The sequence below is a fragment of the Telopea speciosissima genome, unplaced genomic scaffold (assembly GCF_018873765.1).
Source record: "Telopea speciosissima isolate NSW1024214 ecotype Mountain lineage unplaced genomic scaffold, Tspe_v1 Tspe_v1.0732, whole genome shotgun sequence".
NCBI classification, from domain to species: domain Eukaryota; kingdom Viridiplantae; phylum Streptophyta; class Magnoliopsida; order Proteales; family Proteaceae; genus Telopea; species Telopea speciosissima.
Genome location: NW_025318068.1, coordinates 1 through 13563, shown reverse-complemented (window position 1 = coordinate 13563; position 13563 = coordinate 1). Strand labels below are relative to the sequence as shown.

Here is a 13563-nt window from a genome sequence, read left to right as displayed (position 1 = left end):
AGGCCCAAAACACCAATTTGAATTCATATTTTTGCAATTTTATGGTTTAAATGTGTTTATTAAGCTTAAATAAGGCTGTTCATGAAGTTTCAGGCCTAGATATGGCCAAATACCCCCCGAGATGGACCCCCGAAATATTGCAGAAAAAATGCAATATTTCGATCATATTTCGCGATATTTCGGGTATCTCGGATATCTCGGTAGGCCCGAGATACCGAGATATCACGAAATATTAAACCTTGGGCGTTGGTCGCCATGCAACCTTCTCCAGCGCCAGGGCGCCATGGCATGACAACTATGTTATCTGGTCTCTGTCTAGTGGCTAATCGATTCAAATAAGTAAAGGTTTGGTGACGGATCCAGTACCATGGAAACTAAAAGGCAGGGTATAGATATCGTGAATCCACCATGAGAGTACCTTGGAGGTCTAGCGAAGATGCAACAGTTGCTGGTTTCAAAGATGCGGAATCCCTCTTCCGGGCGAAACCGATCTCCGAAATCCGCAATGTGGAGAAGGCCACAAAGAAGGAGATCGAAGAGAAGAAAGAAGAGCTTCGACAACTCGTTGGTAATAGATACCGTGATCTCATCAATTCTGCAGATTCCATTGTTCAGATGAAATCTTCCTGTGAATCTATCTCCGTCAACATTACAACGATCGATAATGGAATCCGTTCACTCTCGGCTGCCTCCATTGCTGGATCTCCAAAATTAACTCCTGATCCTTCAAGGCTTCGGATCTACGGGGTCGCTAGTCGTGTGAAGTACCTTGTCGACACGCCGGAGAATATCTGGGGTTGCCTTGACGAGTCAATGTTTGTGGAGGCTGCGAATAGGTATCTCAGGGCTAGAGAGGTTCATGAACTGTTAGTTAGTAGACGTCCCGACAAGGATTTCTTGTCCAATTTTCCTCTGCTTCAACACCAGTGGCAAATTGTTGAGAGCTTCAAGGGCCAGATTTCGCAGAGGAGTTGGGAGAAATTAATGGATCGCGGGCTTGGCACTGTATCCTATGTGGACGCGCTGGCTGCCGTCGCCGTCATTGATGAGCTGGATCCCAAGCAGGTTTTGAGTTTGTTTTTGGATTCAAGGAGGTCTTGGATATCTCAGAAACTATTTAGTTGTGGATCTGGACCTTGTGACTATAGTTATGTTATTTCGGTCTACTGTGATGTATTAAGGATCATTCAGCTTAGTCTTGGACAAGTTGGAGAGTTATTTCTGCAGGTCTTGAATGACATATCTTTCTTTTATAAGACTATACTGAGTACCCCACCAAGTTCGCAACTTTTCGGGGGAATCCTGAATCCTGAGGATGAGGTTAGGTTATGGAAACAATTCAGAGAGAGATTAGAGGCTGCTATGGTTATGCTTGACAGGGATTTCATTGCTCAAACTTGTTCCAATTCGTTGAAGAATTGTGGTGAAGAGATTGTTAGGGTGATAAATGGAAGGTATTTGATTGATATAATCATGAGCGGCAAAGAGCTTGCATCGGCCGAGATGGAAATCCGAGAGACTTTGGATAGTCCGGAAGCATTGGAGGGGAGTTTAGAATGGCTGAGGAGTGTTTTTGGTTCCGAGATTGAGTCACCTTGGAAGAGTATCTGGGAGCTTCTTATAGGAAATGATGAAAACCTCTGGGATGGGATTTTTGAGGATGCTTTTGTTCGGAGGATGGAAAGGATTATTGACTTAGGTTTTGAGGATTTGAGCAGAGTTATCAATGTGAGTGATTCAATTAGGGCAATTGTGGCAAGTAATGCAAACCAGATTGATTTCCAGGCATACTTGAACAGACCTTCCACAGGTGGTGGAGTGTGGTTCTCAGAGCCAAAAGTTAAAAAGACGGGCCTGGGATTTGACTTCAAGGTCATGAAGGAAGAGTATGATTTCCAAAGTTACTTAAATAACTATCTTGGACCTGAAGTTAGCCGAATTAGAGATGCCGTTGACAGTAGATGCCAGAGTGTTTTGGAAGACCTGCTGTGCTTCTTAGAATCTCCTAAGGCAACTACGAGATTGAAGGAACTAGCACCATATTTACAAAATAAGTGTCATGGAAGTGTATTGACCATACTAATGGGACTTGAAAATGAGCTTGAATACTTGTCTACTGCTCTGGGCAATGACCAAAAGGAGAAAGAGATTGAGCCTCCTGCCATAGTTGTTGAGAGATCTCTGTTCATTGGACGACTCTTATTTGCATTGCAAAATCACTCAAGTTGCGTACCACTAATACTGGGTTCTCCAAGTTTATGGATGAAAGATACTGCAGCTGTGGTGTTTGATAAGTTACCATCAAAGCTGAGGCACACCAGTTTGTCCCTTGATTCTCCTATTCGTGGCAACAGCAGAAGACAAATGCTTGATAGCCCTAGAAGACAAACTTCGTTGGTAGCTTCAGCCTTGTATGGAATGAATGATAATTACAGTCCAAGACTTGAAGAACTTAGCAGGGTTTCACAATATCTTTGCATTAGGGCTCACTGCTTCTGGATATCTTGGGTATCCGATGAGCTTTCTGTTATTCTATCCAGGGATCTTAAAAGAGATGATGCATTATCCGCAACGACATCCTTGAGAGTAAGTGGCTTGTGCTCTAAACCCTTAACCTTGTTGTTTTTGAAGTTTCCTTTCCAAGTTTATTGTCTTGTATCTTCTGCCTTCGTTGGTTTGTTATGCATTTATTCATTCACCTTGGATGAGATCTTCATTGGCTTGTTATGCATTTATTCATTCACCTTTGATGAGGTTAAAGTAAATTGAGTAACACAGTAAACATAAGCATATAGATGTTTATTCTTGTCTTTGCAGAAAGATCTACTTTCTCTTCTATAGTTGAACTCCTTATATTCTACATCAATTTAAGTAAAGTAATTAGGTCTGTTATCATATTTTTTGTTAAGATCAATGACCGTGTTTGCATAAATAGTTTAGAGTAGGGCGTATTATGGTGCAAGTCCCACTTTTGCAGGGTCCCAGGAGAGATGGACTGGAGTTGGTCCTAACCTTCAGAATTTGTTGTTCAATGTGAACATTCTTAAACTTGAGGCCTCGTGTTCACACTTGGTAATCATAACTCGTCATGCAATCTAATCTTCTCATTTTATTTATAGCCATATATTTTATTTTCTGTGCATAGTTGTCAAGGCGACTAGGAGGCCCAAGGCATTGGAGGGGTGCCTAGGTGTGCATTAAAGATATAGGTAATATAGTAATTATAATTTTGTATAATTATGGTTATATTTAACGTAGAAGTCATATCAATGCAATATGATATAATTATATAATTATGCTAGTAATGGCCTAATATGAGAAAATAAACATATAATAAACAAAGCATAGGATATAATATCAGCATATTCATTAAAAAACAAAGCAATAAATATAATTAACATAAACTTGTGAAGTGTCAACAAGGTGTGCTGTTACCTTGGACCCAAGAAAGAGCCTATACGCCTTGACAACTATGATTCTATGTCAAAAGCATTTGAGTACGTTACATCTTGTTCTATTTAGAAGATTTTTCTAATTCTCTTTTGATGAGTTTGAATGACTACTCAAGTAACGTTACCCTGGTAAACAAATGAAATCCGTTTAGTTTAAAAGTTTAGATTGTGAGAATGCCGATGGAGAGAGGCTTCAACCTGTCAATTTTGGCTGACATGATCTTTTCTTGGAATAATAAAACCTTGAACCTTCTGGCATGGTTGACTGCAATTCTTGAATGGGATGCTCTTGCATCATGATCTGATTTGATGACTACAATGAAAATATGTATGTCAAAGAAGGGGTGTAGAATTACTTAAAGACTTGAAAATGCTCTTAATAAACAAAATTTTATCTTGACAAAACTATGCAATTTGAAATTTGCAGACATCTAGATATGACCTTTCAAACAAAGAAATTGATCTACTGACAAATGAATAACACTTGCATTATAAGTTTTTCTTTCTTTTGGCTTTATTTTTAAGAGTCCTAGACTGTTTGGGCTCATAGATAATGATGCCATAGTGGTGATGTTTTACTGTTACTTGAGAAACTGGTTGATATGTCATTAAGTTTGTTGCCATGTCCATAAAAGGCAGTGCGTTAGAAGGAAATGTTGATCCTGTTGTATGTTGAGAGCCATATTTCTGCACTTCTCTCTTCCGTCTGATAGGAGTATTAAAAGCTAATGAATAAAGTTCTCCATAGAATAAAGAATCCTTGTTTTTGATAAATAAGATAACAATCATGTTGAATGTAAAATGAAGAGGCTGACCCCAGATATAAATTACAGCATATATGTGATCTGTGTGAGTATAATAGATAACCTTTGCTTTCTCCTTCAGCATTTTCTCAATCATAATGAAATGATCTCCGGATGGATAACCCTAAAGGTAAAGTTTGGCTGTTATCCTAGATATAGTTGTTTTGATTATCAAAAAAGAAAAAAGAAAAAAAAGAAAAGGATATATAATGATTTCTGTTCTGTTACTTTCATATCCAGTATGTTTATCTTGAGCTGATTGATTTGTCAACAGTGTCTGGTGTTTTAGTGCCTCTATGATATCTGCCTGTGGAAATAGTTTCTAATATGATTTGATGCTTTTCTTTAACTTTCATGATTTTTATTTGTAAATTTCTCCACAAGAACATTTATTTCAATTGTCTTGTTAATTTTTCTGCAAGGGCTGGGAAGAAATTGTGGTAAAGCAAGATCATGCTAATGAGGAGTTGAGGACCAGCCGGAGATGAAAATATCACTTCCTTCCATGCAGTCTCTCTATATCATCTCTTTTCTTTTTCAAGCATATGAAGAAATTCATCGAGTTGGAGGTCATGTTGTTGACAAGCTAATGCTTCAAAAATTTGCTTTGAGACTTTTGGAAAAGGTAAACATCTCTTCTTATCTCAAAAAATGACCAGTATAGCTCTCTAAAGTCATTATATCCACACGCAATTTTGGTAGAGAACTATACCTATTTCCAGCATATTCTTGTTGTATTAGATTTTTATTTTCCATTAGCAACATACTAGGTCTCTGGATAGTGGATATGCATGCAGCTGTAACTCAAAAACGTTTCCTGGTGGTTCATTTGCTGTCTTGTATGATATATTTACCGTGATGTGTGTTTTTTTTTGTAGGTGGTTGATGTGTATGAGGACTTTCTTTCAACTTTAAAGTCTCACAGGCCTCAGGTGTCAGAGAAAGGAGTTCTGCAGATGCTGTTGGACTTAAGATTTGCTGCTGATATTTTATGTTCGGGTGATCTCAACATGAATAAGGAGTTATCAAAAACTTCAAAATCAAAGATTCCTATGAGACAGAAGCTGGATGCAAACCAGTCAAACTCTGTTATTAGAGAACGTGTCATGGGCTTGATTAATTCTCTCTCTCAAATGCTGGATCCAATAGATTGGCTTACGTGAGTTTTATTAAATATAATCCTTTGGATCCTATAAGTATATTGTCATTATCATCATCTTCTTCTTTTTTCTTATATAATGCACTAGAAGTAGACTCTCTCTCAAAAACTTGAAAGTTTAAGATTCCTTTGAGACAAACGCTAGATGCAAACCAACCAAACTCCAATTAGAGAATGTGTCATGGGCTTGATTAATTCTCTCTCAAATGCTAGATCCACTAGGTTGGTGATGTACATAAAATACAATTGGGCTTATTTTAATGGAAATAAGCTTTGGGTTGGATTATTATATATGTGTTGTGCCTTAATGCCGTTGATCCAACGTGTTTTCATTGTAATGGGCCACTTTAATGGGCCTATAATATGGGTGGATGCTAGGCCTACGAAATTAGTTTTATTTTAATTGTTATTAAGTGTTTTAGTTAGGCTGGATTGGGATTCTGTAAGTCCAATCTTGTTTTGAGTCAGTTTCCTTCATTATTTTAATATCCTAGTAAGTTTATGTTACCTTATTAGCTAAGGATTGGTTTAGTCCTTTCCATTATAGTGTTTTGAGTTTTCTATATAAGTTTGCAAGAGGATCCAACAGTTGGTTTCTAGGTTGGGAATATAGGTAAGTGAAGGAGAAGAAGCTGGAGAAGAAGAAGAGAACAAGAGAATGGAGGAATAATATTTCGGTTGTAACTTGTGTGTGTGAGAGATATCTCTCCACAGCTATATTGATTCATTAGTAGAAGTAAAGGAATTACATACCTCCCTAAGGAGGTAAACAGTAAAAAAGGGAAAAAGATAGAAATTACAAAACAGGGCAACTAGTTAACAGGCTAGTTCCCAAACTACCCTTAGAACATAACTACTAGTAACTCTAACACTCCCCCTCAAGCTGGAGAATATATATCATGCATTCCCGCCTTGCTTAAGAGTGTACTAAATCGAGGAAAAGCAAGAGCTTTAGTGAAGATGTCTCGCCACCGATCACCACCTGCACAAACGGAGTACAAATGTGGCCAGAATCAATCTTCTCCTTGATGAAGTGCCTATCAACCTCAATGTGCTTGGTTCGGTCATGTTGAACCGGATTATGGGCAATTCTGATGGCAGCCTTGTTGTCACAGTAGAGTCTCATAGGGCCTTCAATAGCAAATCCCAGTTCCTGAACAAGCCTTTTCAACCATATGAGTTCACAAACACCATGAGCCATGGCTCGAATTCCGCTTCGCACTAGATCCGCTACAACATGCTGTTTTTTCCTTCTCCAAGTAACCAAATTACCTCCCACAAAGGTACAATAGCCGAGGTAGATCTTCCGTCCGTAATGGAGCCAGCCCAATCAAGATCGGTGAAGCCTTCCACTCTCGAGTGATTGTGTTTGGCATATAATAGTCCTTTCCCTGGAGAAAACTTCAAATACCTAATAATGCGGTACACAGCATCTAAGTGGCCACCCTTGGGAGCATGCATGAATTGGCTCACCACTCCCACTGCATAGGAGATATCTGGGCGAGTCATAGCAAGATAGATAAGCTTCCCACTAGCCGTTGGTACTTTCCCGCATCAACCAAAGGAGAACCACAATCTTCTCCCGCTTTATGATTACGCTCAATGGGAGAATTTGCTGGTTTACAGCCTGACATCCCTGTCTCTGTCAACAAATCAAGGACAAACTTCTGTTGACATATGTTGATTCCTTTCTTGGTTCTTGATACTTCAATCCCTAAGAAGTACTGCAAGGGACCCAGATCTTTGATTTCAAACTGCTGTGCCAGGTAGTCTTTCAGTTTACTTATTTCAGTTATATCATCCCCTGTGACCACAATATCGTCAACATAAACAATGAGGGTTGTGATAGTTCCATTGCCCCGCTTGGTAAAGAGAGTGTGATCAGCTCGGCTCTGGGAATACCCATTTCTCAGAATAGCCTGTCGGAAGCGCTCAAACCATGCCTTGGGAGATTGTTTGAGACCATATAGTGCTTTCTTGAGAATGCACACTTTCCATTCAGCTGAAGGCATTTTGAAGCCAGGAGGGGTTTGCATGTACACCTCTTCTTCCAAGTCACCGTGAAGGAAAGCATTCTTCACATCTAACTGGTATAAAGGCCAATCATTATTGGCAGCCAAGGATAAGAGGACTCTTATAGAATTGTGCTTGGCCACAGGAGCAAACGTCTCCTGATAGTCGATCCCATAGACTTGACTGTATCCCTTGGCAACCAACCTTGCTTTGTATCTTTCGACACTGCCATCAGATTTATATTTGATTGTATAGACCCATCTGCAGCCAATTGGGACACGTCCCTTAGGAAGGTCCACCAATTGCCAAGTATCATTCTTCTCAAGGGCCATCATTTCCTCAGACATAGCTTGTCTCCACTTTGGGTCAGACATAGCATCGATGACATTCCTGGGAATAGAAGTTGTAGAAAGAGCAGTAATAAAGGCCATACTTGTGGGAGAAAGAGCATCATAGGAAATAAACTGGGCTATAGGATTAGTACAAGCTCTTTTCCCTTTTCTAACAGCAATAGGAAGGTCTAAATCACAAGGAGGAGAAGGGATGTCACCTGACTGAGAGTGATGAAGCTCAAAATGTGGATCTGGATCCAAAGAGGACTCTTGGTAGGTTTGCTTTCTTTGATTATGTACGCCTTCACCCTTTCTGTATGTAATGTGGTAATCCTTCTCCTTACTAGGACCACTTTCAACCACCAATTCTGTGTTCACATCTGATTGAGATTGATCACTAGTATTAACCACATCCACAGTCCTGTGTGTACCAATATCAAGCATAAAAGGAGAGATAGGAAGAGGAGAATGAAGAAAATCAGCAGCCTGTTCACTTCCACACTTTCCCCCTGAAGAGGATGCTGAGAAGGGGCAAAGAAAGGAAGGGATTCAAGAAAGGTGACATCCTTTGAGATAAGACACCGGCGAGAAGAAGGGTGATAGCACTTGTAGCCCTTGGTAGTAGAAGAGTACCCAAGGAAGAGACACTTCAGAGCTTTGGGATCAAGTTTAGTGCGGGCAGATTTGTTTACATGCACATAACAAACACAACCAAAGACCTTAGGGGGAAGAGAGAAAGCTGAAACTTTGGGAGATAAAATGTCCAAGGGAGATTTGTAGTCAAGAAGTTTGGTAGGCATGCGATTGATGAGGAAAGAAGCAGTGAGAAGAGCAGCGGACCAAAAGGTTTTGGGGACATGCATACCAAACAAGAGACTACGGGTGACCTCCAATAAATGGCGATTCTTCCTCTCAGCAACCCCATTTTGTTGGGGAGTGTCAACACACGCTAGCTGATGGAGAATGCCATTATCAGTAAAGAAGTTTTGGAGACCACTAAACATGTATTCCCCCCCTTTATCAGATCGAACAACTTTGATTCGGGTGTCAAACTGAGGAAGAATCATCTGATAGAAGGTTTTAAACGCATCACAAACATCACTTTTATGTTTCATCAAAATAGTCCAAGTAGCATGAGAGAAATCATCAATAAAGGACACAAAATAACGATAACCAAATAAAGAGGTAGTAGGAGAAGGTCCCCAAACATCAGTGTGCACAAGATGAAAAGGAGCAACAGTTCTATTACCATGATATGGATAAGAGGAACGACAATGTTTGGCAAACATGCATGGTTCACATTGAAAAACATGAGAAGAAACAACAGAAGAAAATAAGTGAGGCAATTGTTTCCTCATTACAACAAAAGATGGATGGCCAAGACGCCTATGCCATAACATAACAGACTCCACAGAACTACTCTCAGTATGACCACACACATAAGACTGAGCTGTGGGCAGAAAAGGGTAAAAAAAATAAAGGCCTTGCTCTTCACGTCCACTATCAATAATCCTCTTCGTCACCAAATCCTGAAAAAGACAGTGAGAAGGGAAAAATGTGACGGAGCAATTCAAAGATTTTGTCAAGTGACTCACAGATAAGAGATTAACTGTAAGGTTAGGAACATGAAGAACAGAAGAAAGAGAAATAGACGAGGTTACAGGAATACTACCCTTACCAGAGATGGAGGATAGGGAGCCATCAGCTATTCTAACCTTATCCTTACCAGAGCAAATGGTATAGGAATCATAATTATGGGACGTACCAGTCATATGGTCAGTAGCACCAGAGTCAATGACCCAAGACTGGGCTGCAGTAGAGGCTGAAGTAGAGACCTGTAAGGCCGAGGATGATGAGGAGCTGGCTACAGAAGGTGTAGAAGATGTGCTAAGCTGTGACATGACCCGTCGAACCACTGTCTCCATAAAGGTGGGGTCATCCGGTATAGTATCTGCCTCAGTCATCACAGAGTGAGCTCGGGCTCCCCTCTACGGCCACCACGACTACGTGTGCTAGGAGGACGACCATGAAGAGACCAACACCGATCTTTGGTGTGTCCAGTTCTCCCACAATGGTCACATTTAAAATGGTCCCTACCAACACTATTGGCACCCACTGTCTCTACTGTGTTAGCTACCTCTCGGCCAGGCCCTGGGCCACGACCACCTCCACGGGTATCACGGGAAGAACTGGAGTTGAGGGCTGACCTCTCAAGAGAAGATACAGAAGCTGGCTCCATTGCAACACGTCTAGTCTCCTCACTCTGTAAGTAACTACAGACCTCACTAAGAGATGGGAAGGGAGACCAGCCTAAGATCTGAAGTCTGATAGGCTCATAGTCAGGATTCAGACCACCAAGTAAGGTAAAGATACGCTCTTTTTCAAGAGTCCGATAGACCTTAGCCTCATCCTCTGGGTCCTTCAAGTGAAGATCTCTGTAATGATCATATTCCTCCAAGAGGCCAAGAAAGGCATTATAGTACTCAGAAATGGTCCTATCACCTTGTCGCATGGAGTTGATCTTTAGGTGAAGCTGGTAGACCTTGGCAGAGTCACCCACCCGATCATAAGTTTGTGAAACGCTGTCCCAGATGGCCTTGGCAGTCTCCTTTCTTATAAACCTCCGTCCAATCTCAGGGGTCATAGAGAAAATCAGCCATGTCATGACTGTAGAATTGTCGGCTTCCCATTGTTCATAAGTAGGTGAGGTAGGCTCAGGAGCGGTAATGGTACCGGTAATATAGCCAAGTTTCCGTTTGCTTCTTAGTGAAAGCCTTACGGAGTGTGACCAATCCAAATAGTTAGTGCCATCAAGTTTCACAAAGGAAATCTGTGTAGGCACATTCTCATAGACAATGGGAGGAGCTGTGGGGAGAGGCTGTGAGGTAGCCGAACCAAGTTCAGATGTAGGTGTATCAACCATAGTGCATGGGAAATAGCACTTGACCATAAGCAGATAACAGCCAGCAAGGGGGAGAGCACACTCAACCCACAGAAATTATCCCAACACACAAAACAGAGATTCCAGCAAGAAAAAAAGCTTCACTCCCACACTCCCCAATAAGAAAAAGCAGCTTAAACAAGCTCCAATACTCACATACAGATATTCATAATCACTTCTCAACCAGACAAGAAGCCCAACATACCCTAAATGCAAGAACAAGGACAATACAGCATTATCGGGCTTACCTGGGCAGAAAATCTGTCACCACGAAACTGAGGTGGGCTCAAAAGATGCTCTCATCCATCAAAGAGGACCACAAGCACAATAAATAGGACCCTGTACGATCCTAATGGGCTGGTCCAACAGTCAAACCCATGCTGAAATGAAGCTGAGCCATTGATTCAACCTTGAATCGCGGAAATCTGGGCAGCAGAACAGTTCCAACGAAACTGAGCTATGCTTGAACAATACCTTCATTCATCAAGGAGGCACACTTGGAGCATAGAAGGGACCCTTGTACGATTCTATTGAGCTATTCCAAGCTCCAAAAAGATATCGAAAGAAGGACTGAGATGGTCTGCAACCTTGAACTGGCGGAACCCTAGGCTGCTGATTGGTTTACTTGAAAATAACTTCAAAGGAGCTCCACACTATCTCAAGGACCATCTTCAATCACCAAATAGGTTGTAGAAAACCTATGTCATATTACTTCAGCAAAGGATTTACATATGAACCTCTTCTTTGAAATCCTAGAACTCAAAGGATTTCAAAGAGAGGGAAAAAATGTGGAAAAGAGTGGTGATACGACTCTCAAACCTTTTGGCTCTGATACCAAGTTGGTTTCTAGGTTGGGAATATAGGTAAGTGAAGGAGAAGAAGCTGGAGAAGAAGAAGAGAACAAGAGAATGGAGGAATAATATTTCGGTTGTAACTTGTGTGTGTGAGAGATATCTCTCCACAGCTATATTGATTCATTAGTAGAAGTAAAGGAATTACATACACCTCCCTAAGGAGGTAAACAGTAAAAAAGGGAAAAAGATAGAAATTACAAAACAGGGCAACTAGTTAACAGGCTAGTTCCCAAACTACCCTTAGAACATAACTACTAGTAACTCTAACACCAGCTTTATACATGAATTTTATTAATGAATGAAGATGGCTTTTACTGTTCTTTTTTGTGAGATTCAGAATCTGGTTGTGGGATTCAACTATTCTATTGGTGAGACTACAATACTGCTGGTGGGATTCCAGCAGCGCTAGGTGAGAAGCCTGGTCATATCCTCATTTTCTATTCTTCTTCTTCTCTTCTCTAATCCATCGATTCCAAGTATGGAACATAACTTCTTTCATTCGTATCTTTTAGTTGCTGAACCTGTTACTAGTTAATGGTCTGAAATTGCTATTCTCTTATTTGAATTTCCAGTAATGTTCTGGTTCTGATCTTTGCATAAAACCTAGTTTTCCTTCAAGTTTTTTGATTTCCTATTCTAACAAGGAATTCCTCAGAACTCAAATTTTAACGATTGGAATTCAAATCTGAATTCATATTAGACTTTCGGTTTCTGTTCTAAAGTTCTGCTGCTGTTTTGAACTTAAAAATCCAATTTTTACATTGATTTCCAGAAATCCTTCTCTAATTAGGATTTTCTGAATTCTTACAGTTTCGTGGCTGATCTTTCAGATCTGATTTTTGTTTGCTGTTAAAGTTTCAAGCCACTGTTTATTCGTCAGATCAGTTCATAATTATTGTTGTCTGAAGTTTCCTGACTATATTGGTTTGGATTGCTAATTTGAATTCTGTTTCTAGGATCGTACCCCCAGTAAGACTATTCTAAAACTTAAGATCTGTCCATCAGATTTGGTCCAGCATTTGGGAAGTTATTATTCTGACCTTGAGCTAGAATATTAGCCCATTTTGATTCTTGGCTTAATTATTATTCTGTTTCTTCTGAAATCTGGTCTCTAAACCTGTCACTGCAATTCTAGTTAAATCTAAGTTTCTGAAGCCTAATCCTTGAGGCCTCTAGAAACCCATCAATTAGTATCAGAGCTATGGCTAGCAGTAAATTAAGTCCCTTTGAAATGGATTCTTGTAAATAAATGTATGAGATGGTGAAACAACTGAATAATAGATGCGATGCCTAATTCAGCGAATGGACGGCACATTAAAATCACCTTCCACTTACAAGCTGGTCTCAATTCTGCACCTCCAAAGGAAGAGAAGCGAGCATCCATCAAAGGAGGAGCCTGAAATCAAGGTTAAAGTTGAAGTGATTCCGACAACTGGCGATGACAAGGTTGATTTTGAGAAGGAAGAACAACCATTAGAAAATCCTATTGTGGAAGTCTATGACAGCGTGATCACAAGACAAAATTGAAGCTGCAGTGGAAGATGAGGGAGTGATCGAGAACAACTGTAAGCCCCAACCGTTGTTCTTACTGTTGGAGAATTTGTGGAGTTCGAGATTTCACCGTGCTATTTCGAAGAAGGGTTCCCAGGGTTGAAGACTTCATTCTTAGCTACCGTGAGTTGGTAGAGTATTATTATGGACTGCTGAAGTTTGATATGCATCACACATTGATCCCTTGATTTTACAAAACTTGAGGTCAAGCTTCGTTCTCAAATATAAGACAGGTAAAGAAAATACCGTGGCTGACGCTTAAACTGGAAGATGTTCACCTTATATACTTTTTCAGCTCATGCCATTAGTATTAACAATATCAAGACTGAGTACCCTATGGACATGACTTCTATGTTATATATCAGAAATTACAGTAAGGAGACTGAAACAACAACAGAAAACTAAGCCTTATCCCAACTTAATGGGGTCGGCTATATGGATCCAATCAAACAGAGTAG

General features: G+C 40.3%; 1 protein-coding gene across 1 annotated transcript; it reads left to right on the top strand.

Annotated features, from left to right (window-relative positions):
• The first annotated feature begins 403 nt into the window (after positions 1-403).
• On the top strand, positions 404-5448 carry LOC122648301 (conserved oligomeric Golgi complex subunit 1-like). Its single transcript, XM_043841530.1, is given in 4 exon segments — positions 404-2586; positions 4678-4719; positions 4722-4880; positions 5134-5448. Coding segments are annotated over 4 exon segments (2664 nt in total). The 5' UTR covers positions 404-408; the 3' UTR covers positions 5419-5448.
• The last annotated feature ends 8115 nt before the right edge of the window (positions 5449-13563 follow it).